Consider the following 22,694-nt stretch of genomic DNA (forward strand, 5'->3'; position numbering starts at 1 on the left):
GCTCACCACCCACTCAATGGTCATGAATCAACCAGTTTCGACTTTCCGGACGAGGACGTCATGTACCTCAAGATGAAAGATTACGACGAGCCACTACCAGACGAAGGACCTGAGATAGGATCCCAGTGGGGCTTAATCTTTGACGGAGCTGTCAATGCTTATGGACGAGGAATTGGGGCAATCATTGTTACACCTCAGGGTACCCATATTCCATTTACTGCCAGATTAACTTTCAAATGCACAAACAATGAGGCCGAATATGAAGCTTGCATCATGGGTCTCGAAGAAGCCATGGATCTAAGAATCAAACACTTGGATGTATATGGAGATTCTGCTTTGGTTATCAATCAAATCAAAGGAGGATGGGAAACACGCCAACCAGGGCTAATTCCTTACAAAGACTACGCGAGAAGATTGTTACCATTCTTCGACAGGGTAGATTTTCATCACATTCCTCGTGAAGAAAATAATTTGGCTGATGCATTAGCCACACTCTCTTCCATGATTAGGATAAATCATTGGAATGACATTCCTCGGATCGATGTTATGCGCCTAGATAGGCCCGCTCATGTGTTCACAGTAGAAGCAATCATTGACGACAAACCGTGGTATCACGACATCAAGAGCTTTCTTCAAAAGCAAGAGTACCCTCTTGGGGCGTCAAAGAAAGATAGAAAGACTTTGAGAAGGTTAGCTTGTAGATTCTTCCTGAATGAAGATGTTCTGTACAAGAGAAACTTCGACATGGTTCTGCTCAGATGCGTTGACAGAAAAGAAGCAGAAATACTCATGAGAGAAATACATGAAGGTTCCTTTGGTACTCACACCAATGGACATACCATGACAAGGAAAATACTGAGAGCAGGATATTATTGGCTGACGATGGAGTCAGATTGCTACCAGTACGCAAAGAAGTGTCACAAATGCCAGATCTACGCCGATAGAATTCATGTGCCACCATCTCTGCTCAACATACTCTCTTCCCCTTGGCCTTTCTCCATGTGGGGAATCGACATGATTGGAATGATCGAACCAAAAGCGTCCAACGGACATCGCTTCATCTTGGTAGCTATAGACTATTTCACCAAATGGGTTGAAGCAGCTTCATATGCAAACGTTACAAGACAAGTTGTCGTCAGGTTTATCAAGAATCACATCATCTGTCGCTACGGCATTCCTAGTAAGATAATCACTGACAATGGGTCAAATTTGAATAACAAAATGATGAAGGAGCTTTGTGAAGAATTCAAGATCAAACATCACAACTCATCTCCTTACAGACCAAAGATGAATGGAGCTGTAGAAGCAGCTAACAAAAACATCAAGAAAATCATTCAGAAGATGGTCATCACTTACAAGGATTGGCATGAAATGCTCCCGTATGCTCTTCATGGTTACCGTACGTCAGTACGTACTTCGACTGGAGCAACTCCTTTCTCCCTTGTATATGGCATGGAGGCAGTCCTACCTATAGAGGTTGAAATTCCATCAATGAGAGTCTTGATGGAGGCAAAATTAACAGAAGCCGAGTGGTGTCAAAGCAGATTCGATGAATTGAACTTAATCGAAGAAAAGCGCATGACAGCTTTATGCCACGGACAGCTATATCAACAAAGAATGAAGAAAGCTTTCGACAAAAAGGTTCGACCTCGCACAATCAAAGAAGGCGACCTTGTACTCAAAAAGATTCAATCTTTTCTCACAGATTCGAGAGGGAAATGGACTCCCAATTATGACGGCCCCTACGTGGTCAAGAGAGCTTTCTCAGGAGGAGCCTTAATACTCACGACTATGGATGGAGAAGAATTCACCCGTCCTGTGAACGTCGACGCAGTCAAGAAATACTTCGCCTAAATAAACGAAAAGAACAGCTCGCTAAGTTGAAAACTCGCAAAGAGCGGCTTAGGCAAAAAAGAGCGTCTCGGTGAATCGAAAACCCGAAAGGGCGATTCAGGCAAAAGTTAGAGACATAAAAAATAAATAATCAATCCCGGTAAACTTAAAACCCGAAAGGGGTAGTTTACGCAAAAGTTAGGGATATATGGCAAGTAACTGTGTTCAGGACAAACTTGATCATTCAAAATCCATAGCGGAGTGTTCATCAGCAGTAGGTCATCTTCTACGAAGCACGAATACAGCGCAACTTGGAGTGGAAGGGAAAGATAACGGTCGTACGTTTCATCGTAGCCCTTTTCCCGAAAATTACCAATTTCCGACTTTGTAAATACTCCATGGAATCAAGCATTTGGCTGATTACCATTCCATATATAATAATTTGAGCCTTGTGCTTTTCCTTTGCAATCTAGTCTTATTCAGTTTCTTGAAATGCATTTTAAGTTTAAACAGTCATTTTCTTGAAACAAATGTTTTCATAAAATAAAAATGAATTTACTTGCAAAAATAAAGGTGAAATTTCTTTCTAAGGTTTACAAACAATAGGAAGAATGCAAACAGTTGCTCCGAGAACGGTTGAGACTCCGGGAACCAATGTTTCCCCATGAGGTCGCTTTGCGAACATCTCCCGATAACGGATCTTCACTTCAATTCATATTACTCATTTCAAACAGCGGACAACTGATAACCAGATAGTCCCGAGAGAGTTCGAACTCCAAGAAGAGGACATCTTCTGATCCACAAGAATTTCAGTCGTATCATAGGATTTCACATCCGCGACAATTCTATTCACATTCACTTTACATTTTATAATTGTCATAATATTCATGCATACATTACATCACAACTGCATAGTCAAATTAGGCTTTTAATCATGAGAATGCCCGAGTCATGAGGGCATGAACTCAAGTTTCCCCTGCAAACACTGGAGAAACTTTTTCCTTCAAGACAACGATCCATGTAGAGAGGTTTCCCCAAGCAAGTCAATAAATGGTGGTCTCCCTCAAAGAGATAGTTTGTTCACTTTTGGAATCCCTCAGCCGAGAATCTCCTGCAGAGCGACATTCGACATTCTTCTTCAGATAAGATAGTCTGCTTCACATTCCGGAACTCCCTACAGGTCTGGTATTTCCCCAGCAAGGTCGAGAGATGCCACTTTCTTTTTCGTCAAAGTAAATAATTCAGAATCTCCCAGCAGATCTACAAATGATTCCCCAGCGGAGTCAGCAAATGATAGTCTTCATCCAGAAGATAGTTCAGATTCCCCAACAAAGTCAGTAAATGGCAGTCTCTTTCAGCAGAAGACAGTTTGCTCACTTTCTATCACAACAAAGTCAGTAAATGGCAGTCTCTTTCAGCAGAAGACAGTTTGCTCACTTTCTATCACAACAAAGTCAGTAAATGGCAGTCTCTTTCAGCAGAAGACAGTTTGCTCACTTTCTATCACAACAAAGTCAGTAAATGGCAGTCTCTTTCAGCAGAAGACAGTTTGCTCACTTTCTATCATAACAAAGTCAGCAAATGGCAGTCTCTTTCAGCAGAAGACAGTTTGCTCACTTTCTTTCATGACAGGGTCGACGAATGGCAGTCTCTCCCAGTAGAAGACAGTTTGCTCCCCTAGCAATTGGCAAATGGCAGTCTTTTCCCAAGAAAAGACAGTTTGTCTGCTAAATACTCAAGAGATCGACAAGTGGCAGTTTCTTCAAACAGTTTGTCTGTTTCTGGGATGCTTAACTCCCCACAGAGTCGATGAATGGCAGTTTTCCTCTTAGGAAAATAGTTCGTTGATTCCCCAGGCATCAGTTGACAAATGGCAGTTTTCACCCCGAAAACAGTTCGTCCGCCTTCAAACGAAGTCATTAGCCCCTCAAAAGATCATGGGCCCATATGACAATCTTTCAAAGACGTCAAGTCAAAAGGGAAGATGGTGAAGTTTCTTTACTACCGTCAAATGGCATCTTATCTCCAAACGCTGATAAGAAGTTTGACGAGGAAACAAACCTTTGAAGTTTCTCTACTACCGTCAAATGGCATCTTATCTCCAAACGCTGATAAGAAGTTTGACGAGGAAACAAACCTTTGAAGTTTCTCTACAGCCGTCAAATGGCATCTTACCAAGCGCTGGTAAGAAGTTTGATGAGGAAACAGACCTTTGGAGATTTTCTCTTTATCTGAGATATTGTCCAAACGCAACTAAGACCAGTTTCGAGATTTGGACATCCGGAACGAGAGGAGGTTGTTTACCTTTTTCTAAGTATCAACACTTAGTTAAAGAAGATGGATTGCGCATCCTACATTGCCATCCATTCACCAGAATCCACATCAAGTATTTCTGCAGGAGTTTGTCTCCTCATCCCCCGCCAAGTGCGACAACGGGATCAAATCATGCAAAGATTTTATCATCTCAGGAGCGCCCAAAATTCGGGCATTCTTTAAATATTTAAGTCTCTTTTACGCAGGAGAAATCGAGATCTCAATCTCTCTCCCTCCAGATAAAAGAAACTTAAATAGGGGCATCTGTCATACCATAATTTTTGACCCCCCTGAGATGACATATCTTCAGGATTTTCATCAAGTCAAAGTAAGTACTCAGGGCAGTCTGGCATTCAATCGAGGGTGTTCAAAGACAAGAAAACTCAGGCAAAGGATCAATCAATAGAGGGATTAGTCTCTAATACAATCATAAGACTCAAAAGCTTCATTATTACACCTATGATTGATTAAGACACCCAGTCATCTAAGTACAGGATTACTCAGATCAACAGACTAGGGTTTGGAGCCTATCAAGGACTAAAATCAGGGATCACCTTTGGGAAACCCTAAAAAGCCCCAAGAAACCATTCAAAGACATTAATCATCTTCAAATAACTCTTATGACAAGATCCACTGGACATTACACCTCAATTCAAAGTCTACACTCATCATTGTCCTCTGGTCGACAATTAGGGTTTTTGACCTAATTCACCAAGATAGTTGACTTTTAAGCAGGGCATAGATCCAAAACTCAAGACATGATTCAAGAATCTCTACTACCTCAATATAATCCATTTACATCATTCATTTGAGGAGAAGATCTTGTTTCTACACAAAAGCCCAAAAATTCACTTTATCAGGAAAAGTCAACTGTGAAGGATCATCATTGACTTTTAAGGTTTTTGGTCAAAAAATGACTTTCAAAGATCAATATCATCAATATATGGATGTCAAAGTCATTTGGCCAAAGAAATTCAAAGAAATTCATCAAGGAGCGAAAAGTCGGGAATTAGGGTTTTTGAAGGCATGGTGAGATCTCAAAATTTCACCTACACAACTCAAAAAACTTCCAACATGAAAGTTGTAGATCTTGCAAAATAAAACAACATCTTACAAAGGAACTTTTTTCAAAAGATCAACCATTTATGAAGTTTTGGAAATTTTGAAGTTTAGGTCATAAACACTTAGAAATTTTTCTAAGTGTTTTAACCTAGTTTTCATCCAACTTTAGGCTCATTTTTCACAAATTTCCTAAATGATTCTGAAGAAGACATAAACTAATGGTTTGAAGTAGATGTTTAGGGATTTCCAAATTGTGTTCAACCTTCTCCAAATTCAATTTGAGCTAGGAGTTATGCTTGTTCAAAGTTGGCCTCATGAAGTAAAATTATAGGTCATGGACACTTTTGGACTTTGCAAATTTTGTGCAAATAACCTCTCTTATGGATGCCACACGACCCATAACACATCTGAAACCATGCCATGCATTCATTTTCACCATGCCATAAGGATTGAAGAAGATTCTAAAAACAAGAACATGTGATTATGTAATGATTACATTTGTGAATTTATGGCAAATTGATGAATCACCCAAGGAATCTTCTCACCAACCAATTAGAGCTCATTTCTGGCTCAGAATTGTCCCCTAAGATCAAGCAAAATCGAGGGCTAGGGGATTGATCAAATGGAATCAAAATTCTCATCATTGCATAAGAGATATTTGCAAAATTCCTTCATGGCTAAGAAAGCAAATCAACTTCACTAAGGAAGCTCACTCCTCTGCAGCTATACTGATCCATTTGCCTATAAATACAGATGCATTCCTCATTCAAAAACACACCAAAGCAACCATATTACTTGCTTTCTCCTTCTCTCCTCTTGTTCATTGTTTTTCAAAGTTCTTTGGCAAGAAGAATCGATTTCTTCAAACCAAAGCTTATCTTTGGGAAGTGAGCATTCTAACATCTCAAGGGAGGTCATTTGAGGTGATCCAAGCACCTGGATCACTTCTGTAGGTGGAGGAACACCATTGTTGCTCTCACTTTGGAGCACTTGCAGTTGGAGGTCCATGGAGTGATTCAGAAGGTTTCAAGGCAAGCCAATCATCCAGACACACTCCTCAGGTCATAGTGAAGCTAACCAGATGGCTGCAGCTCATCTGTAACTCAGGATTCAACAACCTCCATGTCCACTTGAAGCTCAAATCGAGGGAGGTCCATAGAACAATTCAGAAGGATTCAAGCTACAATAAGCATCCAGTTAGCATCATTGAGTCTCAGGGAAGCTATTGAGATCATTCATTCAAACCCAGGTGCTCTCCATCATCCTCACGATCTCCATTTTCAGAGGTAAGTTTCTGAACTTCACCTCTCTAATTTAAGTACCTTTTGTGAAATAGCTCGATTCTATCTTGTTCAGCATCATCAGAGGGTTGAAAACCCTCTATCATCATCCATTTATCTTTCAGTATAGTCATTTAATTTGATTTTGAAATTTTAGGGTTCTTCACGATTTCTGATAAATTAGTTAGATGTAGTTAATGATAGTTCATGTTAGTTACATATTTAGAATCGTGAGTGAAATTAGAGCAAGTTTCGTGTTTACATCATGACAAATGGTTGAGAAACGAGTGAGTTCAGAAATCCAAAAATGGAGAGCTTGAGGTTGAAGACGAAGATGGTGGTGGCGCGCAAATTTGAAATCTCAGGGCAGGTTTTATTTTATTTTGAATGGTATGCGTTTTATTAACGACTAAACAACTTGCCCTAGTGGCCACACAAGCGCCCTTAGTATCATCATGCCACAAGTCTGGGGTTCGAATCCCCCTCGCCCCAGACTTTTTCATCCTTTTATTTTTTTCAGATTTTTCTAACTTGTTTTAAAACAAAACCAAATGCGCGCGTGTTATAGTCACCAACTAGCGTTTGGCTCAGTGGTGTTGTTTTGAGTGTGTGGCTATAAGGGCGTGAGTTCAAGCCTTGCTAGGACCAAAACCTATTTTTTTATCACTTTTCTAACTTAATTCCTTCACAACTTTAACCAATTATTTAACTTATCAAATTAATTCATTTTGACTTCATTTTTTAAACACTTGTTGATTAATATATATATTTTATAAATAATCAAAAAAAATCATAAAAATATTATTTATTTCATGTATTTTAATTAGGTTTAAAATAGTATGTTTTAAATGTTTTCTTAAATACTTTAAAATATATATATTCATTTTGTTTTAACCTAATTACTTTGTGAATAATGTTATGATAAAAACCCTATTTATTTAGGTCTTAATTAGGTATAGATTTCATCTTTGCCTTAATTAAGTTGACTTTTGTCAATCTACAAAATTGTTTTCAATCTCCGATTAAACAGATGATTAAGGTTTTCAAACAACAAAACCTTATATCATTTCAATCTTTTCTTCAACTGTTTTCATAAACAGTAAATCATTTTTAAGTGGGCCTCTAATAGAGTGTAAGTCCCAAAAACCTTCTCTTCTTAGCTTGTTTTCAAAACTGTATTTTCAAAATCTTCTTTCTGTTTTCAAAACATTCTTCTGGTATTTGAAGGGCATTATTCCCGGTGAAACTCTTCAGATACCTATGTGACCTCTGTCCATCTTCACTTCTTCTGTTTTCAAAAACCATTAACTGTTTATCATATATATTCAACTGTTATCAACAAAACAACAAAAATACTGTTGAGGCTCTGTACATACTTCTTCAATGGCCTCCACTCCATCCAGGTTAGGCTTTACAAGCTTTCAATTTACAGTCTTTATTTAAATTACTGTCAAATATAAACTGTGCATATATTAGTTTAGAACTACGTTTGAGTATAAACCCTAGGACAGTTAAACTATATATATATTATAGGAATATGACCTAGGATTGAGAATGTCTTCCCGGTGAAGGCTCTTTCCTAATTAGAGATCTGTAGTTCAAACCCCCAAGATGAATTATTCCCGGTGAAACATCTTGGCAAAAACCTTAGAATCCAAAAGTAATAGGACACATCCACCCAAAGAGGAATTATTCCCGGTGAAACCTCTTACCCATTTGCTTAGAGCCAAAATAAGTTCAAAACTACATAAGCTTTCTCTTGTGCTATAACAAGGACCCTCGATTAGCCTCCTCTTGGGCTTTGTACAAGGACCCACAGGCTTCTTAAAAGCATTTCCAGCTTCCTCTTGAGCTTGTATACAAGGACCCATCAGGTTTCTTATAAACATAGGAACAGGTCTTTAGTCACCTTTTAGCCTACCCTGGTGAGTTTCTTCCAATTTAAACCAGACTTTAAACAAGCTAAGTTTGTCTCAATTTCACATTGAGTACATTTTTGGAATGAGAGACATGGACAGTCTCTGTCACCCTTATCCTCATCAATCCTCCTTAGTAGAGTCTAGGATCTATGTTTTGGTCATCCTCAGCATTGAGTCAGCCTTCATCTTGGGCTTTAAACAAAGAGTCTCCACTAGATAATCTTTCTGCCATCCACTTTTCAATCATAAAAATCCCTGGAAAGGGTTAGTCTCCAAAGTCATTTAAAACCAATCCTTCAAATCCAATTTCCCTGGAAAGGGTTAGCCTCCAAAGTCAATTAAAATCAATCCATCATTTCAATAAAAACCCCTGGAAAGGGTTAGCCTCCAAAATTAATTAATAAATAAAGATTCATTTCTCTTAGGAGATAATTTCCCCAAAAGAGTCAAAACCCCTGGAAAGGGTCAGTCTCCAAAAAAAAACATGATAAAGTCAGTCTTTTAACAGACACATTCACCAGCTGAGTCAAAATCCCTGGAAAGGGTTAGCTTCCAAAAGAAAAACAGTCTTTTAATAAATAAAACCTCCTCAGTAGAGTCAAAACCAACAAAAACAGTTAGCCTCAACCTTGGGCTTCATACAAGGCACCCAAACAATAAAACTCCCCTGTCAAGAGTCAGCCTCAACCTTGGGCATTGTACAAGGCAGATAATAGAGTCTCCCCAGTAAGTCCTTCATCACTCAGTAGCCACAACCTTGGGCTTTGTACAAGGCAGATAAACCATATCTTTCATGTGTCAAAGATTCCTAACACTTAGGATCTTTCCCCATATAGTCATCCATACTGAATTCATTTAAGAGTCCGCCACAACCTTGGGCTTTGTACAAGGCAGAAAATAGTGTTTTTCCCTAGCTAAAGTTAGCCACAACCTTGGGCTTTGTACAAGGCACACAAATAGAGTCTCCCTAAGTAGAGTCAGCCTCAATTCTGGGCTTCGTACAGAACACAAAAATACCCTGTAATTAATCCTCAATGGAGTCATCTCCCAGAGTCAATAATATTAATTAATCAATCAAAAAGCCTCAAGCTTGGGCCTCATACAAGCCAGCTAAAGTCAAATCTTTTATACAGTAGATAGACATAGCTTATCTCCATAGAGAGATATTTTTACTACTCTACCACATTCAAACAAACAAACATTTCAATTTCAATTTCAATCAAAGTCTCCCATTTAGGACTCTGAAAGACATGCTCTGGCACATCCCCAGACTTGTACACTTTCCCTAAATTGGACGAGCATCTTTCTTTCATTTAAGAGGCATCTGACTGGCATACTTGCACACACACAAGTAAGGTCCCCCTCTTAAATGAAATGAATCCAGTTATTCTGTCACTCCTTTAAATGTTTGTGGTAGAATAGTACAAATACCTCTCTGTAGAGATAATTTCATGTCCCTTTACTGTAAACAGAGATTTAATTCCAAGCTTCAACCTTGAGCTTCAAGCAAGGCACCAAAAAACATTAATCTCCCTAGTTAGTTCCCCGAACTACATTAAGCTCTGACTTCCACTAGGGATATGTAGGCATGAGGTTCACAAGGAATCTCAGCGAGCTAATAAAATACCAAAAATAGTCAGTCTGTCTATCTGTCTGTCTTTCTTTAAACAATTCAATTCCTTCTCCTAACACAAAGGAGAAACTTTCCCAATCATAGCAATAAACACAATCACAATGACACAGAGAAGGTTCCTGTAGAGTACTACAGATATGTAGGGTGTTTAAACACTTCCCTATGTATAACCGACCTCCCGGACTCCAGAATTTCTAGTCTAGGTGAAATCCCCACACTTAGCAAACTCCTAGGGTTTAGTTGAGATCTTTTTTCCCCTTTCCTACTCGTAGGACAAATAAGAAAGTTCGTGTGATATCGTAGGAAGAACTGAAATAAAATTCATCCCACCACGGGCGCATTCTCCTTCCAAATTTCGCGTGAAGGGTCTAGCGTGCCGTCCTCCCAAGTGAAACGGGGAGGTAAAGAAAACGACACCACAACCACATTCATCCTCCATCATCACCTCTTTAACTCTACATCATTTCCCATTTCTCCATTCCATTCAAACTTCAAACACCACCATAAATTCATTTCAATTCTATATTTACTCCACCATTTTCAAACCTCACTATAAAACCACACCACCATCATTTATTTTTCTTCACAACCTCCAAACCATTTTCTATTCTTCTACTCTCCACACTATCTCCTTCCAAACACATCATGCCTCCACGTTCAGTCATCTGAAGTGTGCGTCCTGAGAGACCACCTCCCAACCTTTCACATATTATCTTTCGAGAGGAAAACGACAATGCTCAAAGAACCAAATTCGTGAACATCGAATGTCTAGAAACTCTGGGTCTAATAGATGGTGTCACCCGTTTACTTACAAAATCTAGCCTACACCATCTCTGTACCGAACCCGTACACACTTATGAGCCGCTCGTCTTAGAGTTCTTAAGCTCTTGCCACTACGACACTCCTTCTGATCAACCACTTTTAACCGGTAACATCCAATTTCGGATGTTTAACCGTGACTTTAATTTAGATCAGGAAGAAGTTGCTACGTATTTGCATTTTAACAATGCACCAAATGCTCATCGCACAATCTTTCAAGAACTCAATGGCCAACCTTGGGAGCAACTCGCTTTTGAATTTTGGTTTAATCTGACTGGCGAAAATGCTACCGGTTGGAGGAATCTTCATGCTTCTCATATTCAAAACCCCGCTATACGTTATTTTAAACGTGTTTTGGGTCACACTATTTTTGCAAGATCCAACAACCACAAGGTAAACCAAAATGAGTTATTTTTCTTATACTGTGCGCTAAATAATATTCGTTTCAATGCTGCACCATTTATGCTCCAACACATCCAAGGCTGCATCAACGCTCCCGCTACAAACCCCTTCCTGTTTGGCGGTATTATTACCACCTTGGCATGTGCCTTAGGTCTCGCTGACGAACTCATCTCCCTTTCTCATCTCATGATGCCTGCTCAGTCCCTTGATCTCACTTACTGCCGTGACTGTCACTTGGTTTCACCCCGTCATGATGGTCGTTACACTCTGGTCATCAACAAAGTTCTAATTCCAAATGTCATCCTGCCATGCCCCGAGCAAATCAACATCCGTTATATTCAGCGTTGGAGGCTTATTAATGAAAATCCTCAAGAAAGCCAACCTGAACATCATAATGAACCAGTGGATGCAATGGAACAAGAGTTCAACCAAGTAGAAGCTGATTTCAACCAACCTCCTCAAAACAATCCTCCGCCAATTACTCTCGATGCCATGTATGCTGCAATTCAACGCCGAGACCAACTTTTTCAAGCTATGCAGACAAATCAAAATGAAACACTAAGGCTAATTCGAGGAATGCAACAAGAGCACCGTGACTACGCTGTCAGGACCGAAGACCGCTACACAGAAATTGCTACGCAATTACATGATCTTAACGTTCGTGCAAATGACTCTCCTACTGATAGACGTCGACGTGTTCGTACAAGAGGCGCAAGCAGTTCTCGCAACCGCAACAACGAGGAGTAGTAGCTATTCATTGAGGACACTGCATCATTTAAGTCTAGGGGAGTCGTATTACTCGCTTTAGTATCATTTCCTTTTTTTTTATTTCCTTTCCTTGTAATGTTTCTTTTCAAATTCAATAAAGCATATTTAGGGAATTTTAAGTCTTATATGTATATTTCCGTGGCTATTACAATTTTTTCCATTTTCTTGAGTCATAACAAAAATTTTACGATAAACGCATAACCCCACACGTTCGAGAAGTACGAAGCTACTCAAATACTTAACACATAGAAACCAAAATAAAGATTTAAGACAATACCCTTATCGTCCCGACACTCTAAAACCCCTAAGTATGCGTAACAAATTTGAATACCCTTTATACCGAAACCATCGAATTCAATTTTGTAGTAACCCTTATTAGTTTATTCTAGCAGTCGGCACCGTCTTAGACACCAACTACGCAGAGAGTCGATGAATATAAGTGTATGATCCACATAATTATTATTATATGCTTAACTTCCAATAGAAATGTACCTACTAAGTAAGGTGATCCTCACACGATCATTTAACCTAACGGTCACAAATCTCAAATATAAAAACTCATTGTTGATTGGTTCAGAAGTTTCCTGGTACTGAACTTGGTAGGAAGGACTATGGTTCGATTCCCCACAATCTACAAATGAGTGCTAAGGAGTATACCACATAAATGTGCCAGAACTCCATAAGAAGGATCATAGTCACTAACCGGCTACTCTGCTATGTGCGTGTCAAGATAATGGGCTTAATGTGATTGCGCGCGAATGAAAAGGGTAAAACAAGATGAAGAGTCAAGGTCAAGCTATGATGGCATGATTCGGATTGGTATGCACGCTGGGAGTTGTCTAATGTCGCTACTGTAAGTTTATTGCTAGGGTCTGCCGCATAAGTTTCGAACAGAAACACTCTGTAGCTGAGTACGACCCGAACGACGTGGTGGAAATGTTTTTCATTTCACTGTCCTCTCGTTTCTATCTTATTATTTGCTTGAGGACAAGCAAAGGCTCAAGTCTGGGGGAATTTGATAACACGATTTTATATCATATATTTAGCTTGAAATCCATAAATATTATTAGCATTTTCCTTTAATTATATTGTTTTATTGTGATATTATGCGGGTATTTGCGATATTTCAGGTTTTACGCTCATATTGAGACTATTTGTGAAAAAGAAAGAAATGAAGCTAAAATCACTACTATTTGTGCCTAAAAGATGAAAAAGGGGTGTTGAAGCAAGAAAGGGGTGCAAAGAAGGCCCAATTGTGCAAAGTACAAGTCCAGCCCACGAAGAAACCAATTGCGCGTGGCCCAACTCAATCCAGCAAGTGGAGACGCACGTCTCCAACGTCTCTTGCCACGTCACCCAAGAGGAGATGCCCGTCTCCAGCTCCCCCTAAATTCTCTCCACTTGAGACGCACGTCTCAGGTCGTGCAGTTGGTCTTCTCCAAAAAGTGGAAACGCACGTCTCCAAGTCCAATTCAGAAGTTCCTCCTTTCACGCATTCCAACTGCAGACCCTCAGCTATAAATAGAGGCTGCTTCTTCAGTTCAAGGGGTCCGAATTTCCGCTAACGAAGTGCTGCCGAATTATTTCTTCAAGCCTTTATTTTCCTGCCTTTCATTTAACTGCTTTCATTTTCTCACAACAATTTCTACACCGGAAATTGTTGTGAACCTTTTATAGATCTAGCCTTACGTTAGATTTATTTTTTACATTCCTTGCTTTTACATTTTACGCCAAATAATTTCCGAAGAACGATCCAGCCAACCTGTGGTGGAAGTTCGAGTACTTCAAGATTCAATTCATTTCAGATTAATTTTATTTCAGGTTTATTATTCACCGCCTTTATTTATATTATTATTGCATGATATATTGTATGCCATTTAACATGCCTTTTATTATGAACCAAATTAATTTATGTATGTTTAAACGTATTAATATGTCTGGCTAATTAATTAAGATATCGGTATGTAAAGTAATTTAACCGTAGGGATCCAAAATAAATTGGCTTAATTATGTTTTATTAAATATCACTTGTTTTTGGTTTGTATGTCTAGTTTAATTAGTAAGTCTTAAAACTAATAGAGCGAAAGTTTGAGGGGTTAAGACGGTCAAAAGTTAAAATCAATAGAGCAAAAGTTTGAGATCTTTAACTGGATAGTAGACATAGGACATTAGTTTTAAGGATGGCGAAAGCGTATTAAAACTAATTAGAACTTATTTATTTTCAAAAAATGTTTTTACACCGGCGCGGGATGGCGAAAGCGTACGTTAGGGATATTAGCATGTTCCGAGTCAACAGAGCGAGAGTTTGAGATTAGGAGATTTAAGTAGATAACGACTTCATAAAACAAGCATTTTATTAATTACGTTGCTTCCAAAAAGATTTTCTAAATCTAATGGGATGGCGAGAGCGTACATTACGAGTTAGGACAATAGTCTGAATCAACAGAGCGAGAGTTTGAGAGGAGGACTTTTAATCAATAGAATTAATAAAGATTTTTAATCGAATTTATACATTAGCCAATGGACCTTCGGATCACCTTAGTTAAACGAAATACATACTGATATCCGCCTATTACTACATTTCTTAGAATTCACAATCACTTCCCCTTAGGAACAATCAAAATATTAGTAGTCTTAGCTTTACATAGTAACCTTAGATAACGGTAGGTCGATTCATAGTCCCTGTGGATTCGATATCTTTTAAAACTACACGACACGACTGTGCACTTGCAGTCATCAGATTAGTAGACACGTAAAGTCGCGATCAATGTCCCAGTTTTTGATGCCATACTTTTACTTCGTCTTCTTTGACTAGGACACAAGTGGAGGAATGGCTTAATTTTTGAGGAGTCCATAAGTAACAGTTATCCTTAGACCTGACCCCTTTCATCATCACTTCATTCTTCTTGTCAGTGACAAGGCACTCAGATTTGGTGAAGTTTACTTTGTAGCCTTGATCACATAGTTGACTTATGCTTATTAGGTTAGTTGTCAACCCTCTCACAAGTAACACATCATTGAGGTTTTGAACTCCTAAGCATTCCAGATTTCCTACCCCTTTGATTTCTCCTTTGGCTCTATCACCAAACATCACATAGCTAGTTGGGTGAGGTTTGATATCCACCAGTAAATTCTTAACATGGGTCATATGTCTTGAACAACCGTTGTCAAATTACCAGTCGCCTTTGGTGGAAACTCTGAGCGACGTATGAGCAATAAAGCTCGTAACATCATCCTTAGGTGCCCACTGTGTCATATTCCTGTTAAAAAAACTGGTCTTCCCAAACTTAACGAGAGGTGTAGGTTTGGGGAACAACCTGAAGCAAAACGGTCTTATGTGTCCATATCATCCACAGTGATGACATCTCCAGTCCAAGAATTTCACTGTGGTGCAACCAGTGCTCCTCTTGCCACAATGTTGAAACATTTGGTTTGACATTGTTGATACCCCCTTATGGTGATTGAAATCTAGAGCATCTTCCTTTTTCTCATTGAATCCTAGACCACTCATGCTTCCATCCATTCTTCTCCTTTGAAGAATTTCATCTAGCACGTCAGACCCATTATTCAGCATTCTGACAGATTTATGAACTCTGCCAAGTTCAGACTTCAGGGAGCTCACTTCATCTTCCAGCCCAATGATATTCTTAAAACGCTCTTCCTTTTCTGTATTCAGCTGATGTATTTTAGCACTTCTAAGACATAGTTCTCTGTATGATGTAGCTAACTTATCATAGATTAGTCCATCATCACGAGATACGTCATTGGATGAGCACATGCTTGTTAAAACCTTCACATAATTCGCAGATTCTTCTTCAAGATCACTTTCAGAGTCCTCTTCAGACCAAGTTACAGATAGCTCTTCTTTTGTCTTTTGAGGTATGTAGGGCATTCAGCTCTAATGTGGCCAAATCCTTCACGTTTATGACATTGTATTCCCTTCCCTTGAGTGAACTATTTTTCAGATCTTCTTCTTCTAAAATCATTTGACTTTTGGATGTCAGATGAGGTGTCCCTGATATTTGATCTTGGATTTCTGCTCATCTACTTCATCACCTTATTGAATTATCTTCCAAGGAGGGCTATAGCATTGGATATTCCTTCATCTGAATGTAGATTATATTCCTCCTTTCCATCTTCAGTATTGCCTACAAAAGTTATGCTTTTGTTCTTCTTTTCAACTCTATCTTTGATGCTCAACTCAAACGTCTAAAGAGATCCTACTAGATCATCCAACCTCATCCGGTTAATGTCTTTGAGCTTCTTCAATGGCAGTCACCTTCATGTCGAATCTCTTGGGAAGAGACTTTGGCATCTTTCTCACTAGTTTCTCTTCTAGTATCTTTCCTCCTAATGCACTGGACGCATTGGATATCTCAAGGAAGTTCATATGAAAGTCGTGAATACTTTCATCATCCTTCATCCTTAGATTCTCAAATTGAGTGATTAGCAGTTGGAATCTTGACATCTTCACTTTGGATATGCCTTCATGAGCAGTTTTAAGAATCTCCCATGCAACCTTGGCTGCTTCACATATGTTCACCAACCTGAATATGTTCTTGTCAATTACATTGAAGATGGCATTTAGAGATTTGGAATTTCCAAGAGCTAGTTCATCCTCTCCTTTTTCCCAGTCTTCTTCAGGCTTTAGCACAGTAGTGGGTTGTTTGTCTGCTCCCACAACAACAGGATGCTTCCATCCTTTCAAAACTACCTTCCAAGCCCTGCTGTCTATGGATTTCAAGAAGCCACCATACGAGGTTTCCAGTAGTCATAATAACTTCCATCCAGAACAGGAGGTGTGTTCAAAAATCCTCCTTCCTTGTCTATCGTACCAGAAAGTAACTTCCCTAGATCTCACCCCAGATGCAGAGCAGGATGTCTGCTCTAATACCAATTGAAATTCTGGTATCAGATATGTGATGTTGAATAATATGTCACGACACAAATATATGTTGATTAAATGTTACAGAACAGGATGGTTGCAGTAACGAAAAATAGTGCAGGAAGATAAAAAAACACAACGAATTGTTTACCCAGTTCGGAACAACCTTCCTACTTTGGGGCTACCAAGCCAGAGATGAAATCAATATAAGATAGTATCAATTCAAAGTTAAACTCCCCCGTTTACAACTTCTCACTTAATCACTACCCTTTCTATGACTTCTACCTAAGACTCACCTAGGTATGAGGCCCTCCTCAAATCCCCACAATCACAACCCGTGACAAAATCACAAACAATCAAAAGTAGAAGACACTCTTCCAAGACACGCAATTCTCAATGCTTAAAAACTTATGAGAACTGACAATACTCTCCTTGCTTAGCAACTTCAGAGATTAAACAGCATTCAACACCTACAGGTTTGTGAATGCACACAACATGGAACTTACAACACAACCACAATAAGGATTCCTAGAACCCTAAAACACAAAATATCAGTTCCACACAAAACTAGGTTTAGGCCAGTCTATGGAATTAGTATTGACTGAATTGGGCCTAAAACTGCTACAAGGAGGCTGCAAAAACTATGTTGCTTGATCTCCAAGAAAATAGGTTTTCAATACAATCTTTCCTAAATTGTTTTTAATTATAGATATTGTGAAAACCAATCAAATATCTACGATTGAATCGATCTTGGATACACAAAATCTAACCGAATATTCCACAATATTCTGTAGCTAATAAAACAGCTGATATACTTGACATATCAGCCCCAACAACCACGTCCCAGTAAACACGATGTCATACCTGTCATGTTGTGACATCTTGTTCAACATGTTGAAAACTATATGATATGGCATTTTATTCAACATGTTTCAGCTAGGTTGGTTTTACCAAAATGCATACCAATCTTAGAGAAACTATAATACTGATTGACACCATGGCCTCGAACCTACTTTTTTCTTCATCAGGTATAAGATTTGGTCTTTGAAATATCTTTCCAACGTTTGGTAAACTTTTGTGGTCTTGTCTAAACTTTAATGATCAAAATCATAATCTCGAGACAGACCTCGAAGAAAAAAATTGCACCAGATTTCACTCACTTGGAAGGTGGAAACAACCTTCTATCTTCGTTGTGGTCTATTATGGCCATTTTTTGGTTTGGGGATAGGCGAGATAGATCTTAGCATCGCTGCCATGTTAGCTGCAACATGATAGAAGAAAAATCATAAGGAACAACAAGAAGCAATGCATTGTATTACCCCCAAAATAATAGTACACACCTAAAATAATAGTATAATCATCCTTCATGAGAGGGAAATAAAATATATGAGGCATGGTGAGATCTGCCTACTCACCCATTTGGTTTTCAAATATATGTTAAAAGTCTCAAATATGGGTCTAAGACAGAAGATAAATATATGAGAGTCAACATTAAATTTGACAGCAAATGGAGCTTAAAATTGGTGAAAGGCAACCAGAAGCCATAATCCCGACAAAAAACATCATACATCAAAAATCCAGAATATGGATATGCTTTTCTCTAGTGCTTTGTTGGCTGTTACAAAGAAGTTAGAAATGAGTGCACCAAAAGACAAGACAACATAGAAAACTCATCATCTTCTTAGTGAATTCGTGGTGTAATACTAACTTCTAACTTTTTGTTTTATGAGATTTCCACCCCCCCCCACCCTTTGGCTTCGTGAATGAAATCCCCGATCATTCACTATAAAAACCAACGAAATCACTTATGTCTAAAAGAAACCCACATATACGATCATCAAAGCCATAGAGGACAACGACTTATTCCTTGGGCTTCCCAAGGTTCATCAAAGGTTCAAAATGTTGCAAGCTATATGGATCTCATATTAAATGGACTGGCAACCAAGACACTAACATTGTCTCGCCAAATTACATTTTCCCACTAATTGTATGTATGCAACAAGAAATACCATGTAAAGAGGTAAGAAGTCAATGCCACCTGTAATACGGTGGGAGAACTGACTTTTTGTTTTGTTTTTCGCAAAACATGTGTTAAGAAGTGTGGTTAGGCCTAACTCGACCCTACAAAACCGGCTTGTAGGGTGAGGATTGCCCCCACTTATAAGGACATGTTCAGGCCATATATTGTCCGATGTGGGACTCTTAACACACCCCCTAACGCCCAGGACTAGACAACTGGAGCGTGGAAATAAATGGCGGGTGGCCCGATAGCGGAAACCATAGAAGGTGGCCCACCGGATCTTAAACGAGGCTCTGATACCATGTTAAGAAGTGTGGTTAGGCCTAACTCGACCCTACAAAACCGGCTTGTAGGGTGAGGATTGCCCCCACTTATAAGGACATGTTCAGGCCATATATTGTCCGATGTGGAACTCTTAACATCATGTTAAGAAGTGTGGTTAGGCCTAACTCGACCCTACAAAACCGGCTTGTAGGGTGAGGATTGTCCCCACTTATAAGGACATGTTCAGGCCATATATTGTCCGATGTGGGACTCTTAACACACCCCCTCACGCCCAGGACTAGACAACTGGAGCGTGGAAATAAATGGCGGGTGGCCCGATAGCGGAAACCATAGAAGGTGGCCCACCGGATCTTAAACGAGGCTCTTGATACCATGTTAAGAAGTGTGGTTAGGCCTAACTCGACCCTACAAAACCGGCTTGTAGGGTGAGGATTGCCCCCACTTATAAGGACATGTTCAGGCCATATATTGTCCGATGTGGGACTCTTAACAACATGCAACAAGAAATATCATGTAATAGAGTCTCCACCGACTTTTATTTTATCCAATTTTATTAGGAAAGACATAAAAGAACAGGAAAGACCTTTAAAAGAATTTGAATTCGAGGGTAGGTTATACAAAGGGAAGGTGTTAGCAACCTTTGTATCCATGGTTATCCATGGGCTTTTAATTACTTAGCTCACTTTAATTTGTCTTGTTTGACTTATGTGTGTGTGCGCTTGAAAAATATTTGGAGTGCCATTAGTAAGGCATACTTTGTAATGATTCTTGTAAAAATGTTTACATAGTGTTGTCTGAAAATATTTTGTTTGAAAAAGTGAGGTGTGAAAATGAATTTGGGAATGAGCAAGCATTTAGGAGAACCTATCCACTAAGTAATAGTCTTTCCTTTTCTATCATGTTTTTCTTTTGGAGATAGTATTATCCATACCATTAATTGGTAGGAAATCCTATCTATTGGATATGAAGGGACAGGCGTAGGGTCATCGCATGGTCATGGAAGGCAACATATAAGAATACCTTAGCAATTCGAAGGGACTATCATCATTTTATCGTAGCCTCATCGAGGGACAAGAACATCTTATCGTAGGCAACTCGAAGGGTCTGTGATCTTTATAACGAAGGAACTATGATGATATTAATCGTAGGCTTCTTCGCTAAGATGTCCCTACGTTCGAGGGATGTGATCATGTAATCGTAAGACAACAAGAGAGATTACCCTAAAGGTGCAAGTGTGCAAATGTGTTGTTTTCAGATATTTTTGTCTTGAATTAGGTTTTCTAGCGTTTATTGATTAATCTTGCCATACAAACCCTAATTACTAGCAATCAAATATGTCCAGGAAATTATAGTGCGGAATATAAAGTCTTACGCTATTACATGGCTTTGGGAGAGTTACATAGTAAGAAAAAAGTTCGAGGAATTTAAACCTAGACTATTACATCCTGTGAGCAGTTACATAATTTAGAAAAAATGTGAGGAAAGAATTAAACTATGCTATTACAAGGCTCCGGGAGCGGGAGTACAGTAATAAAATGGGGATGAAACTTACTACGAATTATTACAAACCCGAATAAAAGATTAAAGCGGACATAAAAGAATAATATATACAAATTATAAATATCCACCGAAATAGTCCAAATGTCTCAAGATGGTAATACCTCACAAAAACAAAAAAATGTTAGTCACGGATATATAAAATAATGCATGAATACTAACAAATATTAATTACAATTAACAAAACTAAGCATATTAAACTCTAAAAGAAAATGACTAATTAAAATATTTTTGGTGCTTTACCATATATAAAAATAAAATAAAGAAAAACTAATCACATATTTTTGTATTTTTTTTATTTTTAGTAAACAAAATTGCATAAATTCAATTTAATAACTAATACCAAGTAAACTAAATTAAACAACAAATACTATTAAAAATCTAATAAGAGTAGAACATATCCTTATGTTTTGATTAATTACATGTGTTATATAAAATTATACTAAACAAAAAAACAAGTTAGATTAAAAAAGTTATACTACATGAAATAAAAGGTGTCACGTAGGAGTAGTCTTCTCCATTTAGCAAATTAATAAAACAAAAAAACATAGTACATAAATCTTATACCCACGAGAGAGATATAAACCTGAACCAAACTTTCCTTCTCAAATCCTTCACACCATTGTAACAATTGCTTATGAACTTGCTCTCCCTACACGTGTGAAAATCTATCTTCAGACCCTTTCAAATCCTTCACACCATTGTAACAATTGCTTATGAACTTGCTCTCCTACACATGTGAAAATCTATCTAGTCTTCCACATGTCTAAGTTGCACCCCTTCCATGGCCAAACCACCTTCACAAATTCTCACCATAACACATTTGCTATCCAGTAGTGTCTCCCGCACTATGAAGACAACCAGAGATCTCCAACACTTGATTTATTTGATAGGACTTCCTAACACCACAATAACATGGGAGAATACTGATCTCCAACCCTTGATTCATTGGATAGGACTTCATAACACCAAAATCACATGGGCGAATGCTGATGACTTTGGATAGACATATCCTCATCTCAACCTTGAGGATAAGGTTGCAGTCAAGCCAGCAAATAATGATGCAGGCAAAAGGTCCCCAAATGCTATTGGGCATCGTCCATACAATGACTCATACAGAAAGAGGGCTCATGACTAATATATCTGAGCTACAGAAATATATAGTAACTACCTGTTGTACAGAAATATATAGTAACTACCTGTTGTACAAAAATATATAGTAACTAGCTGTGGTGCAAAAATGCAGTTTTTTTCTACATAATTACCTTTTATGCTTCCAAATGGAAATAATTCCCTTCTCACCTGGAGCTGCTTCTGCTCTAAAGAAGTTTTTTCTCAATTTATCCATATCATACTTTTGCATCTCTTAGTATTAAGCATAATTCAAAGAGCACAACTATAAGACACCAATAGCAGAATCTCAGTGAGGTTATTGATTTTCACCTACAAATGATTTCGCAGTCCAGAATATTTTGCCTAGGAAAAAAATTATGTCCAATGATTGGGAAAATGTATATATGTTCTTGCATTACATATTCTGATTACACCAGCAAGGACACTGCATAATAATAACATACAACTGGCATATGCCACCACAATAATCCAACCTAAACCAGCCAGGGAGTGAACCATCTAGCCAGGGTGAAAACTCAATTCCATCAGGCCAATATATAGTCTGAATCACTTAGAATGATGAGGAAACCCTGTGCATGTCTCGGTGCCACTTGAGTTTACTTTGCGTTACTGGCCTTCTGTAATTTGATTAGTTTTTGAATCAGAATCATTGTCCTCGTCATGTGATGTCAGACCCAAACTCAAATCCAACCTCTCATTGAGATCTTGACGTACTACCTGATTTTTGTCTTGAGGCTGAAACATAAAGTCGTCATTATACATGATAAAGTCAGTAAAAAGAAAT

The 22,694-nt window shown here is 38.5% G+C and overlaps 1 protein-coding gene across 2 annotated transcripts in view; it reads right to left on the bottom strand.

Annotated features, from left to right (window-relative positions):
- Positions 1 to 21,161: 21,161 nt before the first annotated feature.
- The window catches only part of LOC131595239 (uncharacterized), a 37,494-nt gene continuing 35,961 nt past the window's right edge, over positions 21,162 to 22,694 (bottom strand). For both annotated transcript variants that reach the window (XM_058867543.1, XM_058867542.1), the window contains one exon: positions 21,162 to 22,645. In XM_058867543.1, the coding sequence (XP_058723526.1) occupies positions 22,517 to 22,645 (129 nt within the window). In that variant the 3' untranslated portion in view covers positions 21,162 to 22,516. The remainder of the gene's footprint in view (positions 22,646 to 22,694) is intronic.

The sequence above is a fragment of the Vicia villosa genome, linkage group LG4 (genome assembly GCF_029867415.1).
Source record: "Vicia villosa cultivar HV-30 ecotype Madison, WI linkage group LG4, Vvil1.0, whole genome shotgun sequence".
NCBI classification, from domain to species: Eukaryota; Viridiplantae; Streptophyta; class Magnoliopsida; order Fabales; family Fabaceae; genus Vicia; species Vicia villosa.